Genomic DNA, 27162 nt, shown 5'->3' with positions numbered 1-27162 from the left:
ATCTAAATCTGAATCATATATTCCTTCCTACATTCACCAAAACACATGTTTTTACATGTTTACATATATACAACAGCATTTTTCTACATAGGAACATGCATGCGATCTACAAATGTGGATATACTATTTGTCAGCCTGACTGTGTTGGTAGCAGTCTTTCATCTGGGTCAGAAGGCTGTGGACAACAACAATAACTCGCATGATATAGCGCCCTTCAAGTGGGGTAACGTCTCGGAGCACTTGGGCTGGGGTGGTATTTGCCCCACTGGGGCCCCTACCAGTGTTGCAATGTGGTCACTTGTGGTGTGGCTGAGCTCCTCAATTGCTGGAAAACCGACAGCGAGTCCCAGGGCAACCGAATTTAGTGGACAGATGTCCTGTCCCGGCGACACGGCTATTGGCTGGAGGGCAATCAGTGTGGCTCTCACTGCCTGGGAGCACCATGCAATTGCATGGGTTGCGAGTGCCTAATGACTAGTGGTTGTGGATTTAGGCCCCGTGTTTGTAACTTGATCTGGTAATCTACACTGACACTCAACTCCAGTATTTGGGATGTGCTGTCCTTAGGATGAGATCTTAAACTAAACCGAGGTCCTAACCGCACATTCAGGTGGACATTAAAGATCCCATGTCACTTTTCGAAAAGAGAAGGGAGTTTCCCCCGGTGTCCTGGACAACAATGTACCAAGTAAAATTGGTCACTCACTCATGGCTGTTGTGGGACATTGCTATGTGCAAATCTGGCTGCCACGTTTACCCACAAAATACACATTGATCTACTTTACAGTATATCTTTTGAAGCGCTTTGAAACATCTCAATGATGTGATAAGGTACTATATCAAATGCAAGGATTTTTATTATTTAAATTAAGACTGCTGTTCAGGTTAAAGTTACTTTTAAAGATACATTGACCCTATTCAAAAAATGAAAAGTTTTTTTTCTAATATCTTGGCCCAAAATCCTCCAGATAAATCGATCATTCACTTAATAGTTTTGTGTGGGACCTTAACTAATTAACAGCACACACTTAGAAATTATCTATGAAGTGCTTTGAGATATTTTAAGATTATTGGTTCTGTATGAAATGAAAGGATTATTTTATTATTGGTCGTATCAGATTGGATAATAAAGGCATCTGCAATGAACCTGTACCCTTGAGCATTCCAAAGAGGTATAATATGTAAGCAAGTTTCCATCATTCCATACATTTACAGTTAGTGTTTGTGTATGATTCTTCATAAATATAAACTTAATACATTTAAATAAATATGAACTTTATACATTTTTAAATATCAGAACATGGGGAGACAATTGCTCAGATTAAAACGACGTGTTTGCACCAATTTCATACTTAAATCCTTGCAGAAGCAGCTGACTTTACTGAGTAACGCCCACCTGACTGTGTATTTCGTGCAAAACTGCTATAGGATATCACTTTTATGTAATTTCCCTCATTTCATGTGGGATAAATAGCTTTAAATCACAGCAGCCGTTTGTGCACACATTTATTGGAATTTGCTAGATTAAATCATCTCCGATTCAAATTTCAAATTTGGATTCCTTGAGCAATAAAGCTTTATAGAGTTGCAGGAGGCTGTTTTCAAACCTGGTTGAATACCAGTGGTTTTGCATTAATTTACTACTAAGCTAATAAGTAGGTTTCGTTTTGTTATGCTAAGCTTTATTGCTTTCTTTTATCGGAATAGTGTTTTCACCAAAGCGCAGACAAGGCATTCTTTGATGAGGGAATTAGTGCTCTATTATTCCCCTATTATTCATAGCACACTAGAATATGTAAGTACCTGAGGGTGTAAAAGGAGAACAGAGTCTATTGCAAAGTGTTCGGCTTGTTTCTTTGTACAGCTGAGTATGAGATGATAAACCGCTTAATACACTGCACTAATTGGATGAGAGCAAAGAGATGGGAATTAGTGGATCCAAAGGAGATCGTGCTACTGCCTCCAATACTGCTTTCTTCGAGCTTTCTTTCATGACTTCAACAGCTCCAAAGAAAGCTGAACCCTTTCCCCCTCTAAAAGACTGCAGGTTTTGTGTAGAATTCTCTACGTTAAAACAGTTCCAAGCCAAAGGGAACAAATTCTAGACGCTAAGTATTTGAAAGACTTATACTGCAAAATTCATCTTAACTTGGGCTGGTTACATTGATTTTTGTACTATTTTGAGTCTGAAGACAAAGCATAGAACGATGCAAATAAAAGGTAACAATTAAACGCGTTTTTGTATACTATTCATATACAAGTTCATCCATACATACAATATAACCATTCCTCCTTACATTAAACTTTAATTTCTTAAAGAGATGTACACATAAAAAAAATCTAAATCTGAATCATATATTCCTTCCGACACCAATACACATGTTTTTACATGTTTACATATATACAACAGCATTTTTCTACGTGTGAACATGCATGCGATCTACAAATGTGTACATAAACTATTTGTCACTTTTTTGAAATACCTCCAATTCTGGAAGCGGAGTTTGGGAACAGATGGTGGGAAGATTGGCACTGAATGAAGAGAGTTGGATTTGTGTGATGGTGCTGAAGTCTGGCTCATGTGCAACGCTACGTTAAAGAGTTATTGGTGACTGAAGGCAACACAAAAACACAGAGGAGGTTGTCTTAAGGTTGGGGGTCACAGTCGCCGTGTTTTGTAGCAAGAATTCCCAGATATTAGATCCAAATTGAGTTGCTATTCATTAATAATGTTCACAATAAGATTAAATCATTCGGGAAAATCTCATAAAATCCTCCAAATACGCTTCACTGCCTCTTTCAAACGAAATCATTCAACACTCGGGGATGTTTAGACCAAGAGAAATTGGTTTTCTTGCTAATGCTTTTTTTTCCAGACACTCAGAGCTTATCATGCGTGACATGTCAAATGTTTAATGTAGACTTGATGGGATTCATCGGCCGTTAACGTGTGATATTTATAGTTAGGATATTTAGCAAAGAGTGGCAGCTTTACCAGCTGCATAACATGAAAGAACAGTCTCAGATCTTCACGTTTGCACCGTCACTACGAGGTGGGATTAGCTGTAAAATAAGGCCAGTGAGAGGGAGACGCTTTCATCCGCCCATAATAACTTTAATCCTCCAGGTAATTTCACACAATTTGATTTAGTACCATAGAAAGGGGTCAAATGGGGGGGGGGGGGTGTCTTTAAAGAGTGTTCATTAACTGAAAGAATGTCACGAATTGTGGTATGATGTCAACTATTTTTCTAGATATAAAATTATCTGAAGTAGGTGTCATCCAGTTTCAACAGTTCGGTGACTAAAACATTTCGTTAGAGAACAGAGTAGACAATAATCATGTCCGGCCATCAAACCAGAGATGTCAATTGTATTTGAAATAGGTAAAAGCAACGGAATCAGTTGGCATCCAATACTCCTTTAACTCATTGCGGAAATTCTGTTTGCACTCCACCTCTTTAACCTGTTACAATGTTCAAAAAAAATTGAATCTGTCCTGTGTAGATATGGTCACTTTGAAAAAAAAATAAGCAGGAATTCCTTTTAAAACATGCAACAACATGCGTACCTCTTTACTGAAAAGGCAATATTATCTCAGGGAATCGGTAAACAGGTGGAAATATTAAGGGTGTGTATTTGACTAAACTGTTTCGCTAATGTGCGATCGGATTTTATCTGCTGCCTGTGTACTCTGTATACTTAAATAAGGTAAAGTACTGTACATTGTCCATTTAACCCGGTACCGGCTATTCAGTTCAATCTCTTTTGACAAGTCTTGCAATAGTTGATTCTCTGCACAGCATCACAGCATTTACAGCTGTAAGTCACCAGAAAGCTGGACAAGACATGTTAAGGTTCACCTTCATTGGAGTACTGTAGCCCTTCCTTTCGCTTCACACGCTCATAGCTCAAACGGGGCTCATGATGGTATGACATTTTCACAATGGATTTGCAGGTTCATTATCTTAAACCTTATCTCGCCATTTCAACCAGAATTTAATCCGACTGTCCTTGGGTGTATTTTAAAAAGATCTTGTGTTTGCACCTGTTCCTTTCCATTTGCTGAGCTCTGTTGGATTATTTGAATTCGCGTGGCAACATCCTACAGAGATTCCCCTCCAGGAAGCAGATTACCGTGTAAACGTAACCCATCAAACCATCCACTTAAGTGGCGCACTCCCAATTGAACCCTCAGTGTAGCTCGCATCAAATGTCTCCAGATTGACTATTAATTGAACAAGTCGGCACCGATCGTCAAATAATGCAGAGGAAGGCAAACATCAGCACCAATGCGCGTCATGGCAAAATCTTTACCACCAATGTTTAGTAACCAAGGATACTCATTACCATAGATACAGGAAATATACATACAACTCCCCGCACACCTCTTGCAACTGATAAATAACTTACTGCCATGTTACGGCAATGTTAACCTTCCAAATAGATAGCTGATCTGTCAACGTTGTCTTGGCATTCAAGTCATCCAAATGAAATACAAATACCGTACCTCTCCATTTTTCCAACTGCATTCTGCTCTCACCGAGTTGGTATGATTTGTGGGAAATATATTTAATTTGAGGCTTGTTAAGGTAATTGTTGCAAATCAATAAAAAAAAGATCGTATTTCCTGGCAGCATTCTGCCAGCTTTCATCAGTGCGCAGTGTTGAAAGAATTCGCTAAGAAATCTGCACTAATCCCAATAAGGGTAAGCATTATTTGTGATGGTTCATACCGTTTCCAGTATCGATTTCTTTAAAAATCCGGGTTGCAATTCGAATTTAACTTTCACAAATCAATAAGTCTTGATTTTGCACGTCAACTTTTTTTTCAAAACAAGCAAATTAATATTTGGAATCGCTTTGCAAAGTATGTATTTGCTAACGACCCTACTTTAAAAATAGCCAGGAAACACACTCAACTATCTCCACTGGCGTGAGTTGGAAATTAATGGCGAGTTGGATATAATTTACTGCTGTGTAATCTGTGTACTCTGCACTGCTGAAGAGTCACGGTTTATGTATAAATACAATACAACCCGACTATATGCAACAGATCAGATCAAGTGAAAAGTTACTTCTAACCTGACTTCTACTTGTCTCAATACCGGATCCTGCAAAAGAGTGAAATTGGTGCGATTGTTTTTTTTGGGGTAAATAGTGAATATGTCTGCTGTTGAAAATCTTTCAGTATATCTTCCTTTAAAAATAAATCAGGTTTCGAACCGATCTATAATAAGGGCTTTCTCAGATTAGCTTGTTAATCATAACATTTTATTTTAGAGTGCCGTGACTCCTTCTAGTCCATATCAAGAAAAATGGGACGTTACAACAGTACATGTAATATAGCAACTTCCTTTTATAAGGTTTTCGAAACCTCTATAGTTAATAAGTTAAATAAAGTGTTTGTCCATAAATAATTATTCTACGAACCTAATACATCCACAACACTGTAAGTCAGAACCGTCGGCAAATCTAGAGAATAAACTTTTACAACAGAGTGCAACTTTTCGTATTAATTATTTAAATGTACAATTGTTTCCTGGGAAATTCTGAAGAACAACCATATGTACAGAAATCAATCACAGTTTAGTGACACGAGCAGTCCACTCGGATTGGCAGTAATTTGTCCCTTTGGTTTGGTAGCGAACCTGTGGTTGGCTACACTGACGTTAGAAAAGATATCCAGGCGGAACCAACAGGTTATGAGCATGTGCTGTATGGTTGGCCTGATGCAAACCCTACAACTCATTTCGTTCAGAAACAGTCTCCCCCCTCGACCAGGCCACCGAGGCTAAAATAAAGAGCAATCAATAATCAAGCTGACGTATACCTAGTTTCAACAGAAGTCTTTTTTTTTCAAGCAGATCCCATTGTACCAAATAAAGTAGTCCCCCCCCCACCCCCCCACCCACCCACTCCCCAGCCATTTGTATGATTTTAACAGTGAACCGCGCACAGCCTCGAGCTCAAAGCGAAATCTAAGTGTGATTTGGAAAAGCATAAAGTCTATGATATGTAACCGGTGTTTTAATTTAGCTTTTGTAATGGCCTGTTCATTCTGATCAAAGGAGCACTGGCTCGGAGTGACTGGCGTGCACAGGTGCAGATCTATCTGAGAACCCACCCCACGCTAAGTAACTGGTCCTCTTTTGAATTTGGTCTTGTTCAGCGCCATGTGCTGAGGGAGCTCCGTGCTGTGCTGTGTTCAGCACACTTCCTTGCCGGTGGAGGGTGTGGGCAGGATGTTGAGCTGTGTGAGTTGGGCCGCGTGTTCCTTGGCTTTGAGTCTGAGCGCTGCGATGCTGGATGCCCGTCTGTCTGCTGCTGCTGCAGCGGGGTCTGAGAGGGCGCCCGCCTGCACTGCCCCCTCCACCCCCGGGGCTGGCTGTCTCAGCAGGGCTGGGCCAGAGGCACCTGTCAGCGGGGCTACTGTCGAGAAGAGCCTGCAACATACATACAAGGATGTTCGACGTTACGTTCTCCAAAAGGGGATTTTAAATTAAATATTACCAGCCGCTTTAGATTTTAAGTCGACATAAGGCCAGGTTCATTCACCCTCCAGTGGGCTGCTGTCAACTCCAGTGGGTCGATGAAGACCCACCACATATTACCAAACCGATTGTAGGTATTATGCAAAGAGCAAAAATTGGGAAATTGGGGCTTGACAATAGGTATGTATTTGGGGTATTGTCTGAATGTACTTTTTTCGTAATTGTGTCACAGCTTTACTAACAATAAGTTTCGAGTTTAGACACGAAATTATAATAAAGTCTGGGTGATTGCAACGTAAAGCTACCTGAAGATCAGGACTACCAGAGATGATATCCCACCACTATCCCAGCTAACTTTCACAAGTTAGCTTTGCATGCAAAGACCTCTTTGCATTTCCCTACTGGACCACAATAATGCTGATCAGCTTATCAGTTGCAGAACTTTTCATATTAGGCGTCATGTACCGACACTATATACAACCTTGCTAAGAAAACTGGTAATCAATAACAGTGACTTTGAATTAGTGGTTCGGTTTAGTCACCTGTGTGTGCTTATATACAATGCAAATAGTAAAATAGATTTCACAACAGGGGACACATACTTTTCACAACCTGCGTGCACTGCTTCGTTAGATAATCGGTCAAGTCCTGGACTGTACGCTCGTTCGCATATTTGCTCTACACTCTATGCAGCAGAAAAAATGGATCCAATGGATCCTAAACTGATGTTAGATTATTGGTGGTATCATGAAATACCGGTCAATACATCAATTTATACATTACTGCGAGAACTATATACCGGTATTTTCAATTGCTCGAAGAAAACGAGTTACATTGATGATTTTTGCTCCCACTTTTTTCATCCCTGCCCTATTACACCAGAAAGTATCTTCGTGCAAGATCCAATCAGCTTTTCATTCTCGCCACGTGATAAGATGTTCATAAAAATAACAACGATCCATTTAGCCTCTGGCATTTTCCCATCTTCACTAAATTATCACGACGTTTTACATTTTAGATCTGACCGGATTAACACCAGATAAGCTACTTAACGCGTGAAGAATATCGTAGAACCAGATTGTAACACAATCCAGGGCAAAGGTATAACTTGCAAAGGTATTTGGTGATTCTTAATCAGTGTATTTTTCTATTAATAAGTATACTCCCCCTCCCCTCCACCCCCCCACACACACACCAAAAAAGCGACGTAGAAATATGGTACAGATGATCTCGTGTAACACGGTGGTGACATGCAATGGTAAGGATTGCACCAGAGAATGTTGCACACTGCGTGTACACACACACTAACTAAAGCTGTTGAATTTACCTAAAACGTCTCTGTTCTTTGTCATTGTTATTCGTGTGTGCTTCGATGTCGAATGACTGCACCATTTGTGCACTGCACTATCCTTGCCTGGTACACAGCTGTGTGTATGTGTGTGTGTGTATGTGTGTGCGTGTACGCGCATGTGTTTTTTTTTCGGATTGAGCGCTGACACCATCAGGAATCGCATGTTCGCGCTGCTTATCACTTGCATCGCAAATAGTTCCAATGACCATTCCTAATCGTTTCAAAAGGAACAAAGCGGGAAACCTCAAAAATGTGCCATAAGCATAGAAGTAGTTAGTTGGAACAAAGAAACGTTTCCCACCCTGACCAACGAAATATTTTAGCAGTAAAATATTGCCAGCTCTATATCTCCCCCCAGATAGAAATGCAAGTTCTGCATTCATATTTATTTATATTTATTTATCCTTTCTCCTGCCCTCTCTTTGCGCAATGCATCTGCACTTTCCAACTTCCAGCTTTGCTCTTTACACATCCCATTTCACAAAGTGAACCACCAATACGTCAGCCTGAAAAGAGAGGTTTCAGCCTTGAGCCGAAAAATGCTGAAGAACACATTTGTTCTGTATTTCATGAAGCAAGTGAATGAGAAAGTGAAAATATTACGAGACAGTCCATGGTCTGCCAACCTCCCCCCCCCCCGTCCCAAACACACACACACGTCCTGTTGCATTCAATTGTACTTGTCAAAATCTGCAAGAACTGAAGTGTACTTGTCGTGTCAGCGCACAAACTGTTTTTATGTCGATCAGAAATGTCTGGTCTGTTTCTCGAGCTTTGCTTTCATGTCATAGCCAACTCTCTCTGGAAAGGCGCTGACATGATACCTGCAAAAAGCCGGTTCCTATTGCCAGCCTCTGCCCAACCCCACTGTACACGTTAACACACGGGAAGATCGGGAGTTTTGTCAGGATTATTTGCTGTGGATTCTCGCTGCCTTTTTAAAAATTAGGTCTGGGTTATTGTAACGCGCAAATGACATGTTTCTCGATGGGGCCTGCACTTTTTAACGTTTTCTTTATTTCTTAACTATATTGTATAAATGCAGTTTTCATTCCATATTTGTTGCATTTATGCTCATTTTCGCACCGAGAGTTGCTGTTACTGTTGAATTAACAGCAGCTGCTTTCTGTGCACTTATTTCTATAAACCTGGTACTGACTCGGTACACTGTGGAGAGTTTTCAAATCTCGACTCAATGTTGGTCACCTCTTATGCAGAATTCGTATTTTTGTCCCTCTAATGCTATTGCCCTATTATTATTATTATTATTTTCCTGTGATGTGCAGCTTGTCATTTTTTTTTCGCTGGGTATTTTATTTGATGGGGGACAGGACAGGTCTAGGAATGTGCTCGGCTTCTTAAATGGGATGTTTTTGGAACTGTTGCTTCCCCTTTGTGCTCGTCTGTGCTCCAGGGGCTGCTGCGGGGAAGGGCTCCCACTGAAGCGCCTACCTGCCGAAGTGCGGGGTGATGAAGGGATGCCTGAACATGGCAGCTCCCAGGAAGGTGCCGAGGCCCAGAGGGGCCCCGGTGTGGGGCAGCACCGCGCTTCCCGGCGGAGGAGGCAGCCCGGGGAAGGCGGCGGCGGCGGCGGCTGCGGCGGCTGCGGCTGTCCAGGCGGACTCCAGGGTAGGATGGTGCCCGAAGTGACTGGTGTCCAGATAGGGTCCCAGGGGGTGACCGGCTCCCAAAGCACTCGTGAAGGGCAGCCCGGCCGCGTGGCTCTGAGCTCCTGCCTTCTCCCTCTTCCTCCACTTCGCTCTACGGTTTTGAAACCAAACCTGGACAAAACCAATCATCCGAAACAAAACAAACTTCGGTTACCAAAAAAAACAAAACACTGGAACTGCAAACAGATTCTTGTAAAATAATTTTTTTAAAAAAAAAAACCACGCAGCCCTCAATCACGATTTGCAAGAGTTAATCCCACGTGAAACCAGATTCTTGTGGTCACAGCCAACAGCAGTAAAGCGCAGGGAATGCAATAAAGCTGTTCACAACGATAAATAGTAAAGGAGTCACTGAGTCAGATCATAACTTTCAATTTCAGAGCTTTGCAGAAAGATGAAAAAAAGATTTGCAATTGCATCGATGCACACCCAGTATTGCAGTGTTAGATTATAATAAAAGTATGGATTGGCAGCAAATACCAACGTTCAGAAACTATCAGGACTAGATTTTCAGAGCTTATAAATGTGTCAGGAGAGACGGAGCCTGGAGCTCGCACCAAAGGGAAAATGTAACCATTTCTGATAGGTATACACATTTTTTCCACTTGTAAATCGCTTTCCTCGTTTGTTGGTCAAATAAAATAAAATATATCTTTATACCCCAAATATATAATCATCTATTTGTTCAATTTACATAATGCAGTAAATATTTTTCGCACCTTGCAGGTTCCTTTCTCAGTACTTAACACAGTGCCTGGATTTTATTAATTGAGTTGACACTTACTGATGTCATGCTAACAATTTATAAAATCGTTGCTAAATTAGCTTTAATTACTTTTTCACGATGGGGTCTGTTTAATAATGAAAAAAATAACGCATTGCAGGTCAACTAAAGGCGAAAGTTTTGCATTACGAGCACATTTCAAAACATCCCACAGATTATATTTGGTCCAAACGGGCTTTTGTAAAGACGTAAAACAAAGTTATTTAACTTTCCCACGACTTTCTGAGCACAAAATAATCATTCGTGGCCGCCTGTCACGTCGGGTATTTGACAATAGAACAATGTGTCAACAAACGAGAGAAAATCTCATCATTAGCCCTTTAATGCAAGAAGCTGTTGTGTATTAAATGAGCCATATGGAATTTATTAGGTCTTATCAGCGCTCGATTGTAACTGTAAAGTGATTTGCTCGGCCTTTACCTCCCAACATATGTTTTATGTCCCCCCGTGCTCGCAATAATGTTTATCGTCTCTTTGGTTATGAGTCTTGGGAGAGAAAATGCAGGTATGGCCTGTATCCACTTGAATCGCATGTCCCTTATGTGCCTTTACGTTTGTTTTTCTGGAAGCGAAGGAAATCCAGGGCCGTGCTCCCGGCTTCAACATTCCCGGTTGCTGCTATGGCGCAAACCTTTGCTTATCAATGGCCCTTGTGAACCACGAGTGCATACAGTCTAAGTGAAACATTGCATATTATCTGGTGCACTTCAAACTGGAATAGTGGTTATCTGGTATTTATTGCAGAATTGTTTAATGTCATTCATGTAAAACAACTCTATATTGAAGATTCTATCTATATATCTATCTATCTATCACACGTACAGTATACAGTAGGTGTTACTTACTTGTACCCGTGCTTCTGTTAAATCTAACCGCATTGCCAGCTCCTCCCTACACAAAAACACAGAAAGTTTCAAATAAATAACAGAAAACATATTTCCCCACGCCTTTCTAAAAAAAAGTGAACACTCATATCACCAGCAGTAAATAGTAAACGTGTTGAGTGAGAATTACACATAACCCGGTACCTATTTACAGACGCTCTCCAATCTTTCCTGTTTACTTGGCCCATAAAACAGGCCAAACAGAGTACGCAAACACTGAACAAGTCAAGCGGGACGTCTCGGGCGCTGTCAAAAATGCACAACCTTTACTTTGGCAGCACTGTGCCACTATGTTAGTTGGGAAGGTGCCACTGAATATTTACATGAAACCCAGTTGATTGCAAATAATTGCCCAAGATTCAACTTTAACATGTGAAATATCATCAGCATGTTGACGTGTGTGTGTGTGTGTGTTTTTACCCCTTGCACCTAATAATGTAAATATTCTTCTAATTTAGTAGACATTTGTGTTCCACTGGGAAGTGGCTATGTCGGGGGAGGAGGGTGTTCAGACTCTGACAACTGCAGTGTTTCAGTGAGCGATAATACTGAACTAATGTGTGACTGGGAGCTGCTTCTTGTGTAGTCGGCTCCTTAAGTCAAGTGGCTAAACCAGAGATGACTTTTCAAAACATCTGAGGACTGCGCTTTCCAAAACACAGTCAAAGCACAGTGTTACATAAAATAAAGCCAACCTCAACGAAGAATTTCGGAAGATTTTGAATTGATGAAGTTGGAACACTAAATTGGAAACACTGCACACAAATCCACATCTGTTTACTGCCGAGCAACTTTCATTGAAGAGCGTATTATAGCAAAAAAAAGTTACCACACTTTCCAAAGACCGCATGCGGCTAGTTTGGGGTCTATCACTGTCCCTTTGACGGACGTATTTATTTCTACGCGGATCAAAACAAAAAAAAACCTCTTAATTTCCTTTTGAAATAATTGGGAGTGGATTGCATATTGATTATCTTTTGCATTTGGGGTTCTTGTAAGTTTTTAAAGGTGTTTTCAAGTTTTTTTTTTGGGGGGGGTGGGGGGGGTTGTGTGTGTGTCGGCTGTTCAAATGTGTGTGCATCGTACCTGGTGAAGACATCTGGATAGTGGGTTTTCTGGAAAGCTCGCTCCAGTTCTTCGAGTTGGTAACTCGTGAATGTAGTCCTGTACCGACGCTGTTTTCTTTTCAACATGCCTTCTTCAGAGTCACTGCCGGCTGACAAACACAGACTGTCCTCCCCATCCTTCCCATCCACATCCGCCTGAGCCTCCTCCACAAGTTTGGGGGACAGCTCATCTTCAACCGCAACCTCCTTCACAACTCCCTCAAACGACTTGGGATCCATGTCGATGGGTTCATCCGAGACCAACTCTGATGGCTCGGCAAACTTTTGCCTGTTTTCTTCCTGCGTTTTGCCCAAACTGGAGTTTTCTTTGTACGATTTACTGCGGCTGATGCTGACTTGTGGAGCTTGGTTGATTTTCAGATCGACGTTTCGGAGCTGGTCGGGAGATCTGTCCTTTTCCAATTTTTCACCGGTCTCGTTAAATTCCCTGGTGTCCAAAAAGTGTCCCCCCTGTCCGTACAGTCTTCGGAATTTAGGGGGGAGATGGAGCTCCGAGTCAAATGCCATGTTTTCCTTGGGTGATCCTTAAAAAAAAATGCCTCCAGTCAATCATTTAGAATTCATAACCTTTTACTGGTCGAGTTATACATTTTACAAGGTTTCCTAAACCCTATCATTCACAGTTGGCGGCTGAGACCATTACAAACCAGACGCACTGCGTTGGGAAAGACTGACAGTATTTGGTCTATCTGGTGGTCAAAGTTATAAATCAAAACCAAAGGCGGCAGGAAATTGGCCACAATTTACAAGTAAGAGTACGAATTAGTAACATTTGAAAATTCGGAAGCAGCCGAGTGCCTGTTTGCAAAATAAATCTTCGATTTCATCTCTTTTTACACACAAAAAAATTACTTTTTAAAGCGAGTGGTGTGGGTCAGGCCACTGTTTCAGGCGATGGCGTTTAGTGTAGCCGACAAGACCGAGGCGCTTGTTTTAATCTCGAAGGAATTAACAAGTGTGTGCCACCGTAAAGGAATCGTCAGTTTGTTTTCACGATTCCCAAGGAATTTTAAGACCAAATCCCACAGGTTTGATGGGCAATTCTCAAGCAAATGTGCCGATTTCTCAAGTGTTGCAGACATGCTTCCCGCTGTATTAACAGCAGACAGCCGAGCAAGTGGAACGAGCCTTGTGTGCCATCAATGTTTGCAGATTTTACACCAATTCGCTCATTTGGACCTGATCAAGATACAGGCGTTTAAGGACCATATTTCGAAGTTGCAATTTTTAATGTGAGACAATAAATTTAATATCTTCCTCTCGAAAAATAAATCACGCCAGAACCACTTCCATTCGGTTCACTTCCTGAAATCTCACTGGCAAACGGTTTGACGGAATATATTCCGACGACATTTATTTTATTTGAAATTACAGGAAAGGTGAAGTGCACCGTTTCGTTTAAAGATTCCCACTCCGAGAATTGAATTCTATTCATAGGTTGTTTTTTTTTCTCTCCCGTGAACCTAATAGATGAGGTTGGAGAAGGAGGAATGTGGAAGATTGATCTGATGCATTTGGTTTAAAAGCTTGTCCAAAGTTTAAAGGCGCAGAGATCTAAGATATTTTATTATTTATCTGAAAGCAAATCAATAGTCAGTCCCCAAAAGAAATACCTGAAAGGGGATTCGGATGTATTAAGTGTTTCCTTTATCTCCAAAGACAAAACCAAAGACTTTCTCAAGCTTAGCAAAACACATACACTCGCCTCAGATAACACTCGGCAGAGAGGCAGAGGGGCAGAGAGGGGTAGAGAGGGGCAGAGAGGGGCAGAGAGGGGCAGAGAGGGGCAGAGGCAGAGAGAGGGCACAGAGAGGCAGAGGCAGAGTTGGCAATTGGGCTTTGTAATGGCCACAAGAGTTCCTTTGTCAAAGTCTTCAAACGTTGTAGTTTTCTTAGAAAATCTGAAGGGAATATTTTTCGGGGTGGTGGGGTGAGGTGAGGGGTGGGGGGTGGTGAAGGGGGTGGGGGGGTGTGGGGGGGTAACTTGTTGTATCTTTGAAGCAGCGCTAACCGATAGTTGTTCGTGTTAAAGTCCTTACCTTCGATGGCGGTGTCTGGCTCACTCCTGGCCGCCAGGACTGGTAACGCCTGAGCTCCAAAGCACCTCATTTTACAGGGGCTCCTCCTGCCCAGAATACTGTCGATGCAGTAAGAGGAGAGCAAAGTTGGGGATTTACTTTTACACTCGGACCTCTCGCAGATCTCCTCCTTGTATTGAGTTGTCATGGTATGAGGTTTGTTGCTGAGTTTGCCGGAGGCTGCGATTTCCCACTTGCACAGCAATCGCTGTTGCTCGGATCGAGACACTAATGACATTTGTATTGGGCTGTAATTGCTCGCCTCTCGATTCTCCAATACACGTGCTGATGCCCCTATGATTGGCTCAGGGAGGTCTATGGAGCCCCTTTTTTTTTCTAACTTTCCTCCCAACAAGTTTGCACGAAGAGGAAAACGCGATCTGGAGCAAATTGGGAACGAACCTTGTTGGAGGACAGACCTGTTCTTTGTTGGAACTGCACAGAGCGGAATTTGCAGCCAAGATAACTCAGCAGCCTGTAGCTCCATTTAAACCTGACACCTGTCAAGCCCACGGGCACATCCACCCGCAACTGCAGACGCAGTAAAAGTAACTTTGAGACGATGCTTCGTTTTGGTTATTTGGCCAAGTCCTGTTAAGGTACCTTTGATTTTGATGCCAAATCGCAGACCAGTTACTCGACTGCCTTCAGTTCCGTTCATGTGGACTCGTATGATTAAGAAACTCAACAAACACTGAACCTGAAGTGAAATTCATTTCGGCTTCAACAGAGCTGTTACCTTATATAGTTCACAAATAGGAGTTTGCAGCAATGCAATGCAGGCTCTTCAATATCGTCCACCCCTGCCCCCGGGTAGGGATAGATTTTAATTTGGGGGTAATGCAATTCAGGATGCGCTTACCAACTATCAAATCACAATACAACTTAGCTTTCTTGCTTTTTATTCAACTCATTAAATGTTGCAAATGAAAGCAGGATCGTTTTGCTTCTAATTATTGCTGCACTTCTTGCATTGAAGTACGTTGAAGCAAGCGACCTTCTGCCCTCTTGTTATCAGAAGGTGAAACTCTGATCATTTAATTTTGACGTGTTTCGAAGCGGTTTGAGGCATCGTATGTACAGACCCGTCAGTCAGACAAGAGACTGCAGAGCCGCATCGCCCTGAAATCCGCAACAGGACTTCGCAACGACTCCCCATCACCCATCAAATTAAGGGATAGATTAACTTGTAATGTGATATATTAAACGTTCGTCTTCGTGGGTAAATGTGTTTTACAATAACATGGACTGTCGTGATTTTTTTTGAGAGAAAAAAAAACATGGAACTTGTCAGTGAACATGAGATGTGCTGACGAGAATGTGTTCTTGACTGCACGGTTGTTAACATCAATGTTAAGGTTATTACAAACATTCAGAAGCTAATAACTGCATTCCTTTTGTGAAAAATAATTGTTCATACACGACTCCAAATATTACATATACGGACTGTACTGTTTGTCGATATTAAGTACTATATTGCTGTATTTAAAATAAAATGTTCCCTGCAAACCGTGTCGTGTAGATATTTGTACACTGGAGAATTCGGTGCTATTTTCTGTTATGTGATAACCTAAAGCTGCATTTAGTGACTTCCTGGGGGGGAAAGCGCCCTGAAACGTTTGCTTATTCCCCACTGAAAACAACTGTAACTGCATTGCGGAAATACTCCATGTCAAGATCACAGACCCAGACAATTACTTCAATGTTAATTTGGGTCCAACAATTTCATACCATTAAAAACGCAATCAGTTTAAAGGATTCGCGTCCCCACAGTTGTTTGCGAGTTTTCGCAACTACTTCCACTTCCAGAAAAAATAACTGCCAAGTAGTACAGTTGAAGCTTTCCCTGTATATCTGTGAGATTCATGGTCGTGGAGGAAGAGCATTATTAAACGAGAGAGAGATAGACATGAGAAATTACACAATAATCACAGAGAGATAATGTTGCTCAATCTCACCGTCTCCTGTCTTGTGGGCGCGCACACATACACATACACATACCCTGACGATGGATAGCAGAGTAAAAGCAGGGAAAGCTTGTTAAATCTTGTAAATAGTCAAGAAACGTTCTGGTGGAATATATTCATCGAAGTTATGCCATTTTCAAAACGATATCTGCAAACACTTCAAAAGGACAACTGGTGCATTGCATTAAAGGTAACGATGTCTGCTCAACGTGTTAATTTAAAATGAGATATTATCTGACTGAATAGCATACCTATTTAAATGCCTCAATAGTGTTTTAAAATCAGAGATAACAATTGACCTATTGTTAGTAATAGATAAGTTGAAATATTGTATTCTACACATTTTTATCTCGCCTTTCAACTTGCAAAAACAAACTATCTTTGCCGAAAGGGATGCAAATCTGAGCATTTCTATTTTTTTGTGTGTACTATAAAAACCCTCAAATTGGCGATGCAGTACTATTTTCGACGTGATGTGCGTTATAACTGTCACAGTTGAAACGGTGCGTATTGTTTCAGTTGCACTGAGGAAGATTCTGCATTAAATATACTTAACAAGGCACGGAATAAAAGGAAGTTCTGCCGTTGAATGTATCTGTGAAGATGTACTTTGTGGGAGGATGACTGAAATCAGGCAGGAACTCGATTAAGACGTGAGAAGATCTGAAACAGCTGGATTGCATCCTCAGCTCAGAGTCCAGAAAGCGAAAGAGCAAGTCCTACTCAAATTACTGTATTAAATCTCCAATTAAAGCTCTCGTTAAATATGCATTTATTTACACGATTGGGATTATTTGTACGTGTATGGCATTTGCATAGGAAAGAAGTGAAAAATATATCGTACATTTATTTACACCATTCTGTGGACAGCGATTGCTCCTTTCTGCTGCTGAATAAAATTGCTGCTAAACGCTTCGTCTCCGCCATTAAAAGTGCCAGCTATGTTAATGCAAAGTGCGTTATTAACACTCATAATTAACTCCTTGCCTGCAATCCAACGTGTCATTTTTTTTACACAACACAAGGGAAGACAGATACATCTAATAACGGTGGAAGCAATGGGCGCTGCTTGTTTGATTATTATGCCATCTCCATAATACATTTAAAATAAATTCCTTTGAGATTAAATGGTTAGAACATATGTCATGGTCGATGGTTATTACGGTGGGCATTTAGTCAATAGTTATTTGCCACCACAAATCGGTTATCTATACTCAGCACTTATTGCACATGTGTGTTATATAAAACATACATTGATTGAAGTTGCAGTACGAATTACTTCAACTTTAATCAGTTTGTGTTTGATGTAACATACGTGTTGTGTACAATACGGCAGTAAAACGTTCTCTATAAGTCGGATTATTTCCACATCCGATTGGTTCTTCAAACAATATGTTTATTTACATTTTAATACAATTTGAAAAGTGGAAATATGTTGCATTGTTCGAGACCTCTTTCCGCAGACCATTTGCTTCTTAATAAATTGGAAGGATGTGGAAAACGATGGCCAACACGGGCACAAAACGAATTATTATTGCAAACCAAGTGGATGGTATGCACTTGTTATTTCGAATTGTTGAACGACACAAGAGCGAATGCATATCTTTTATTATAAGCCTTAAACTGCTGGAGATGTTCAATACTAAAATGAGAGATGAGACTTCAGATGCTCTGAAGTTAAAGGATAAAGTGTGAGTGCTCGGGACAAATAATGCTCAACCCAAACACCAAGAGGTGAGGTTCTGAAAGTAACATTTTTACTCCTGAGTTAAACATTGAACCATCCGATCTACCTTTCCGTTTTCCTACACGATTCTTTCAATGTATTTATATAAAATATCCAATAACGATGGTATCCAATTTATGCTGAGAAGTGATTTAATGTGGCATAGAATCCCAGTCTTCCTCACCAGGACAGGGAGGATTTCCATTGGTGTCAACATGAATAACACCAGTCAACTTCAGTCCGCAAATGTGTCAGTGAACATTGCGTTCAGTTTGATCCTGAACCGAAGACTCGCGTTGATTTAAGAGTTTCTCACATGAAGGTCTTGAAGTCTTTTTTTAAAAAAACACACGAATACTTACATGTATGTACACAAATGCACATGTCAGCCGTTTAGTTGTGCTTCATACACTGTTTATACAAACACACATCGCGTTCAAAACCTGTCTGGTCGTTTGGATCAAATGCGGGTACATAGAGGATGGATACCTATTAGGTATATCCGCTTCATATAGATAACAGAGGCAGCAACACTGGAATTATGTCCTGCCTTCTGCGAATATTCACAAAATAGGAATATTTTCTGTTATATACACTTTAAGTGTAAACGTGCACAACAATTATCCATAAAGCGCGAATTTAAGATCAAATAGCATTGCATTTAAGCAGATTGATCTGTGCAGCATAAGCGAAAACTACAGTACTACACCGGAAAGGTACAAAAAGATTGGTTATCCTATGTTATGGAGAGTGGAGCTCAAAAGGCAACATGAAACTTTACTGGATTGTTAGCTATAAATTAATTTATTTTCCTTGCAGGTGCTTTTCTGTTGCCTTTCTGTCATTGATTCACAGACAATAATGCCTGTGGTATCTGACGTGAGTGGTTTAAACCGGTAAACGATTCCAGAAAAGGGCTCCAATAATTGCAGGACTTGACAGAAGTGGGTTCCAGATCAATAGCAAAATTTCCCCTGCCGATCCATCCACAGAAGTATATCTCGTGTTTGCAGGATTCGCCTTCTTGTCGAGACACTGATCTGAGCTCCATTGAACTTCACAAGTCACCGAAGTGGCCCCTGACTCCCAGGGCTGGCTTCTGTGTGTGGTTTGCTATATTAAGAAACTGGCAAGCAAATGCATAAAATATCAAGGGGTACTTTTTGGTGCAAACATTGTAATTCTGTTTTTTCTCTCTCTAATAACAACTGAAGGTGAAGTTTCAAGCCAACCAGATGTCTCATCTGCGACCACAATAGAAACCACTCGGATGTGCAATAAACAGGCAGAGGTTGTTTCAGTGACAGACGAGCACGTTCCCTGTTTTTGCTACAACTAAACCACCATTGTGCAAGTAATTGTCTGGAATAACAAAAAATTAGTTCAGTAGATTTTTAATTAGAGGGTTTGCAGACTTCTACAGTCCACAACCCGTCGAAGATACACTTGTTAAATCCCTTTTTTTGTTGATTTCTGTAAAGCACATTTAAAAGCTCAAATAAAACGTGAAGAAAAACACCCAATATATGTCCAGACTAACATAAATTGCTCTTCTGATAAGCTTTATATGTATGCAACGGGATAATACAATATTTTCATACACATATATATGAAAGGAATGCTGTTTTAGTACCTATACTAGTTGTATTTAGTCATTTTTCAATGTCATTAGTTTGCATTATGCATCTGAAACATGCCTTCCTGTGACATTTGTTGCTGCATTAATGAAAAATAAACTGTTAATAATCGCGTGAGGATAACTGGATGTTTTCTGTAGAATGGTGCCACCCGGTGGCCAAAACATGTATGGCCTGAATCATTGGCCCGTCAGCTGAGGCCATAGGAAGTGCATGTCACTATTTCTGGAAGTTCTGGCAGTTGTGCTGTGCAGTGGTTCCCATCTATTGCTGAAGTGCCACAATGTTAGGTTGCCACATCTCAACTGAATGGTACTGGGAATTCCCAGGAGGATTCATCTTGATTAGAAACATTTGGGTCTAATTTGTGGCTAGAATTCCAGCTCTGGAAGTTTATCGCATCCAAGCGGTTTTTTTTAAATCCCACTTTCCAGCTCTTTTCCCATAACCATTAATATTTTGTTTTGCTCAGGTGGGTTATCCAGTTCCCTTTAAAATGATTCTATTGACCCAGCCTCAATAGCTGCTGACCAATTTGATGGTGCATTTTCCTGCTGAATATAATGTACCTGGATATCCAATGTCATTGTCAACAGTGAAGGCAGTGATGCTGGTCCCAGGCACTGAATGTCTAGTTTGCTGGTTAGAAGAACACTAGCTTTTTACTGAAGAGAAGAAAGCCCTTTATCCTGTTAATTGGCAGTCAAAAGCTGTGATTTGCAAGTTCAATGCTGTGGGCCTGGCTTCACAAATTTTGCATTGAGAATAGCATGGTAGGGGGCTTTCCGCCTTTTGCACATACAGGTGCATTTGATGTGCTGAAAAAATTACAACTAAGTTGACTTGATAGTCAATATTATGTAATATGAAATTGAACTGAGAAGGATTGACATGTTAAGATGGTAAAATAAGATAATTTTAATCCTGGAGAAAGCTTTGTGTTGTTTATAATTTAACTGCAACATTATCTTCTTAATGCTTTGTCTTTTTTCAGCTTCCTGAAACCTGAATTGGAGTTTGATCTGGAGTGTTGCAAGTAATACGAGCTCCCTCTTCTGGCCAGTATGAAAAAACAAGAATAAAAACAACATTGCGTAGTATGAATAATAATCCTTGTATTTGATATCGCTCTTATTATGTCAACAAAACGTCTCAAATCACTTTGCAGGATTTAATGTGTGTAGGCAAATGTGGCTGCCAATTTGCTCACAGCAATGTCCCCTAAACCAGCATGAAAAGAATGACTAACTGAACACCTTATTCATATCATGCGTTTTGAGTTGATTCAATGTGAAAGTGGGGATTAATAAAATTAAGTATGTTATGTTTGTAATCTGGAAGTGAGCTGCTTTTGAGCACCCACCACCTAGAAAATGTAATTTCTTTGGAAAGTGATGTGCACCCAAAGCAATTTCAATGCAGAACTGCTGTGAACTGATTTGGTCTCTAATCAAAATGGCCCCATAAGCATACTTGGGCAGTAATGTTTATTAGGATAGAGCTGGCAATGAGATTGAATACTTAACAACATTGCAACAAGAACAATTTTACATTTAGATTCTGCCATTCAGGTTGGGAGGATGTCTCAAGGAACTTCACAGAACCAGCTGGGAGATTGAAGGGGGTGGGGGTGGGCTGACAAAAGTTGGAGAGGTGACCAAAAGTTGATTGAAAAGAAAGGTTTTAAGGTGGGCTTTAAATGTGGGGAGGGGGAAAGGTGGAGGAATCTGTATTACAACGTCCACTTGCAGTTGGTTTCACATTCACTTTCCTCAGTACCCAACAAATACAAGTGATCCAGCTAATTGCTTTTGTAGTAAGAATGGGGCATAAAAGTATTGAGGTTTGTCGGGAAATAGTAAGATTATAATAACTGAGGGATTAGAATGATGTTATTAATTATTAGAGTGACTTTGGCTGTATTCTGTGAAAACTGCTGAGTTCTATGGCATAGACTTGCTGCAGTATCCTAGGGCACGTGACAGGCAGTTCAGTGTGGAGGTGAGCTGGCTGCTGTGCAGATCACAGAGTGGCGGAAAATAATAGGTAAATGTTTCTGTGTTTTTTATTATAGCAGTGATCGTAAAGAAATAAATGTTTCATGAGGATTAAATAATAGTCATTGGTAGAAAGCACTCTCGCCGCCAAGTCAGAAGGTTGTGGGTTCAAGACCCACGTCGGTACTTGGATTAACATAGTCTAAGTTGACACTCCAATGTTGTGTTGGGTGGAGGTGTTGCATTGTCAGTGGTGCTGTCCTTCGGATGAGATGTTAAATTGAGATCCTGCATGCTTGTTCAGGTGGACATTGAAGATCCCATGGCACTGTTCGAAAAGAGAAGTGAGTTTCTCCTGGTGCCCTGGCTAGCAATCTCCCAAATGAAATTGGTCACTTACTCCATTGCTGTTTGTGGGACATTGCTGTGTGCAAACTGGCTGTCGTGTTTTGTTCAAAAATAACAGTCAAAAGACAGGCCGAAAGAGTGCTGGTTTTAGAATTATCCTTGACCATAGCTGAAATATAAAATATCAGTAAATGTAACACTATGGTAACAATCACGTTCTTGATGATTCTGAGAAGCTGTTTTAAAGTTATCATTGCCAAATCATTGCACCTAGCTCACAGTAGAACAAGGTTAAGGGCTATTGGGGTCATATTAATGTATTATCCTTGCGTCCACTGTGAACCACTCCTTTAATTAATTCCTAAAACATTCCAGGACAGTTTGGAGTTATGTCTTTTTACTTTTATATTTTGTGTGTGTATTTGCTGGATATTTGCTGGATATCATCCAACCATTCAAAAACAAAGGAGACTCGGTAAAGCATCCAATTAATGAGCTTAACTACCAGAAAGACTTGCTTAGTTTTTTGATGGAAGTAAATTCAGAAAAATAAAATGCAAGGCCATAAAACAACAACAAAATTATACTTGTATCGGGAGGACATCCCAACAACAACAACTCGCACTTATAAAGTGCCCTCCAGCCAGGGCAGAGTCTCAGAGTGCTTAACAATGGCGGAGCACGACTCCGAGCTGGGGGCGGGGGTGGGGGGGGGGTGGGGAGGTGACTGTGAGCACAGTCAAAAAGGAAGGTTTTAAGGCAGGACTTGAAAAAGAGGAGAGATGGAGCGAAGCAGAGGGATTGAGTTTCAGGGTGTAGGGGCTGAAAGCGCGACCTCCAATGGTGGGTGCGAGGGACAAGCAGGAGGCCGTTGGCAGTCGAGCGGAGGCTTTGAGTGGTGGATTGGGGAGAGAGAAGGTCGGAGAGTTAGGGAGGTGCCAAGGAGTGAAGCGATTTGAACACGAGAACCATATTTGAGCCATACATACTTGAAAGGCACATTTCAGAGAGAACAAATGTCACATCAGCCACTTCGAATATTTTTAGTCTTCCCCAAGAAATGACCTACAGCCATTACAATGCTTGGGTTAATATAGCTTCATAAAATGAATGAAGTATTGAAAATTATTGTGGATCCTAAGAGTATAAAAAATATTTTTCTTACCTTAAAAATGAGGACAGTTACAATTGCTTTGAGACATCCTTCCGATGTGAAAGGCTCTATATAAATAAATATATGAAAGAACTTCAATTTTCTCATAGCAGCTCTATTTGAAGCTTCCAATTTATGAGCAAATCATCATATTCATAATAATAGTAAGCTTTGCATTTGATATAGCACCTTATCACATTCTTTGAGACGTCTCAAAGTGCTTCACAGAATATACTGTAAAGTTAATTGACCATATATTTTGTGGGCGTAAAGCAGAAGCCAATTGTGCACAGCAGTGTCCCAGAAACAATGGTGGATTGAGTGACCAAATTTTTATCCTTTTTTGAAGGGATTATTACCCCCGGAAAAGCGATCCGCTAATTGACTAATAACCGGGTTCCTACTTACTGCTAGTAAACAGGTGTGTGGAGTAAGGAAACTTGCCCAATGTTTCACCCTGCCCGAGAATCGAACCCAGGTCCTCTTGCTTGCGAGGTGAGTGCTCTAACCACTACATTACAGGACTCCACACTAATATACTAGAAAGCACCTTTTGGCACCTTAACAAGCAGAATATGAAGAGCTGTTCAGTTCCTATAAGAAATATCAGTGAACATGTGCTTCAATGTTTTATGCACTTTCAGTGTGAGCAAACTTGCAAACTCTTTAACTTAATTTAATTCAATCAATGAATTTAACTGGAGTTTTGCTGGCAGCTTTGCAAAAGTGTTTGACAGCTGGAATCCAAGTAGGAAATTTTAATCTTCAGCCTGTCTTCTGCTCCACATGCCATTGGATTTTCTAATTACTGTTAGACAAATAAGGTTTCATTGTAAAACTGCAAAGGTTGCTCCTGCCATTTCCACTGTCACATTTCTTTTTTATCTCCCCCTTCTCCCCCTGGATCAGCTCATAATTATAATCCAAAGTGAGACGAAGCACCGAATGAATCTGTTTAATTTGAGAGGCCATTCTATTGGCCCAGCAGCCATCACATCATGGTTGATTAACTGAATGAATACCCTCTTCATGTTTTGACTGGATCACATACATACAACATACAAAAGTTATATGAACTGTACAGAGTGTGTGAGATACTTACTGAATAATGAACTTTCCAGTCTCAAGTGCTCTCTGATTGGAATAAGGCCCATAAAAGGATGTTGAGGTATATCTCTGTAAAGATTGCTTTTCACACACACTTTTCCTTTTTGTGTGGGGGTTTATTTCTGCAAAGGTTATCCGTGAAAGTGAAAGCCACTTCACTGAGTGGCTTAATTTTTTTTGCCTGTTCTCTCCTCTGTCAAAGGTTGACTCTTGATAGATTTTGGCTCCATAATCTTTCCAGTAACTTACTCATATATCATTTAGAATAATGAGAGTTGATGGGTATTCAATCTTAGAGAATATCACAGTTGCTTTCATTCCAGCTCTCACCCAACGTACATACATTTTCCTTTAGGAATCGATGAATGGTGATCAGGAAAAGGAAACAATAAATGTGTTTCTCCCTCTCTATCTCAGGGTTTTGAGACTACCAACGGAGACTCCCATCACTTTGAAAAATGTTTTATAATGAATAAGAAAAACTTTGGATCTACAGCAGTTATAAATTTTTGTTTTATTGTTTTGTTCTTGAAGTTTGACTCCTTTTTCTATTTTCCTGGACAGTTCCACAAGTGCAAATTTCTCTTCTCAGAGAGAGCTACACTGCTGTAGGATCCATTCTTGGATGAATCTTTATGCCTGTTTGTGGAACATTACTGTTTGCAAATTGGCTGCCACATTCATCAACAAAATACAAAGTCACAACACTTTACGGTGCATTCTGTGAAGCATTTTGAGAAAGGATCATTATTGTCCACCTGAATAGGCAGACAGAATTTCGCTTTAACATCTCATCTGAAGAATGTCATCTCCAACAATATAAAGAACCCCCAGTACTCTATTGGAGTGTCAACCTGGATAATGAGCTCAAAGTCCTGTTGTGGAGTTTGAACCTACAACCTTCCTTCTCCGAGGCACAAGTGCTACCAACTGAGCCAGGATGACAACCTAAATATACTTGATATACTAAATGTTTAGTCAATCCAGCAAACAAATGCACAGTCACTACACTTGACAACAATTACCTGTGAAGCACTTTGATTTATAAGATCTGTATCAAATGCAAGGATTATTTTTTGTGTAACTGCAAGGACAGAGATCAGATATGATTGCGTGGAAATACATTCTCCATGGCAATGACAGAGTACTGTTAAAAATGAAATGAGCAGTGGTGTTAAGAACCATGCTGATATGTTGCTCCTGGCAGACTTTTGGTCACATGTGACTAAACATGCATATTTACCTGAAGCAGCTCACTGACAACTGACAACTGAAGCCAAAGGTGTTTCAGGCTGTTTCAAGTTAGAAAGGCACATTGCATCTGACATTGCAAAGTTTCTCCAGGTCACTGTCGCAGTGTGATCCCTTGATATTTCCTGTGATAATGTGAATAACACTGTGCTGGCCATACAAATCAATGCAAATTTCCCTTATGACCTTTCTGGCACAAAACAAACTCAGCAACTGACAGTGAGGAAAATATTTAACCTGCCAGCAATTAGCAAGATAGTTGATTCAGTGAGAAGGCTTGTTAATCATTCAGACTTTCATCTCCGGGCCGAGCTGAATTAAAAAGGGTCATGATCAGCTAAGATTTCACAAGCACAAACAGATCAATGACTATGTCACAAGCATCAAGTCCTTGCTTCAGCTTACTGGAGCATATTGAGGAGCAAAGGATGGCAGTGAATGGGCTGCAGTTATCAGAATATTATTGCAAATTCAGTGGCTCTTCATGTATTGTTGGTACTTGCTGAACATTTCATCCAACAGCAACTTGCATCTATATAATAATAATAGAAAACAAATCCTTGCATTTGACATAGCGCCTTATCACGTCTTCGAGACGTCTCAAAGCATTTCACAGAATATACCGTAAAGTGAATTGACTGTATATTTTATGGGCGAAATGCGGCAGCCAATTGCGCACAGCAGTGTCCCATAAACAGTCACGAATTGAGGGACCAATTTGAGTAAGCAGAGGCGTGTAGAGTAAGGAAACTTGACCAACATTTCAACCCTTTCATATATATAGTGACTTTCATTTAAAGGAAATGACTTGAAGCTCTCGACAGATGCAATATACTTGGTAGGCTTCTTTATTTGTCAATCCAAACACTAATAAATCCACCACTCCAAACCACATACTTTGTCCCTCTCCCATTATCCTTTTGTACTTCCTGCCCTTCTTATCGGTCCTTTTGTTAATTGTCAATTTACTCTTAAACGAGCATCCAACAACAGAATCACATTAATTGGAAATGAAGCGAATGTTGTTATAATGCAAACACAACAGCTAATTTGTGCCAAGCAATAATAATATTAAAGTAAATAAATAGCTGCAAAAAAAGTACCGATTTTAGGAAACTCAAATATATTAAGAAATGTAAAATCTATTCATATGTAAAGCGGCAGTGTTATTGGTCTGACTAACTCATGACTAAAAAAATTAGAAATGACCTCTACGGAGTGATTTATATTGCAATAACATAGTAATAATAATCATCCTTCTTTTTGATATAATATATTTTAATTCAGGAGGTGGTCTCAAAGCGCAACACAGATATTACTCTTTCACAAATAAGGATAAATGTAGTCACTGGGCATTTTGTAGGCAAAAGGAACTCAGCATTGTCCTACAAACATAATGAAATGAGTAGCCAATTCATTTACTTGCAATAAAACACACCACCATCACACTTCACAATAAAAATACTGTGAAGCACATTGAGATGTTGCAATAATGTAATAAGGCGCTATATCAAATGAAAGTATTTACAATTTGACGGATTAATTTGAATGAGTGAGAAAACTTGTCCAGCCACTGAAGTTTAGCACT

General features: G+C 40.4%; 1 protein-coding gene across 1 annotated transcript; it reads right to left on the bottom strand.

Moving 5' to 3' along the window:
* Window positions 1-5926: 5926 nt before the first annotated feature.
* arxa (aristaless related homeobox a) lies at window positions 5927-14605 on the bottom strand. The gene is made up of 5 exons (XM_007905399.2): window positions 14350-14605; window positions 12270-12834; window positions 11145-11190; window positions 9298-9626; window positions 5927-6446 (listed from the first exon to the last, which is right to left on the bottom strand). Exons 1-5 carry the CDS (start codon window positions 14534-14536, stop codon window positions 6209-6211), a joined length of 1365 nt encoding a protein of 454 aa, XP_007903590.2. The 5' UTR covers window positions 14537-14605; the 3' UTR covers window positions 5927-6208.
* Window positions 14606-27162: the final 12557 nt, after the last annotated feature.

Source organism: Callorhinchus milii, unplaced genomic scaffold, assembly GCF_018977255.1.
Source record: "Callorhinchus milii isolate IMCB2004 unplaced genomic scaffold, IMCB_Cmil_1.0 Scaffold4, whole genome shotgun sequence".
NCBI lineage: Eukaryota > Metazoa > Chordata > Chondrichthyes > Chimaeriformes > Callorhinchidae > Callorhinchus > Callorhinchus milii.
Note: the sequence above shows the minus strand (reverse complement) of the source record. Positions and strands in the feature narration are given on the sequence as shown.

Bases quoted from the DNA above. Each gene is read 5' to 3' on its own strand.
- arxa (XM_007905399.2), bottom strand. From the start codon at position 14,536: ATGACAACTCAATACAAGGAGGAGATCTGCGAGAGGTCCGAGTGTAAA. The intron at 12,835-14,349 runs GTAAGGACTTTA...TTTTTTTTTAAG, and splicing joins GCCAGACACCGCCATCGAAG to GATCACCCAAGGAAAACATG. The intron at 11,191-12,269 runs GTACGATGCACA...GTTTTTGTGTAG, and splicing joins TATCCAGATGTCTTCACCAG to GGAGGAGCTGGCAATGCGGT.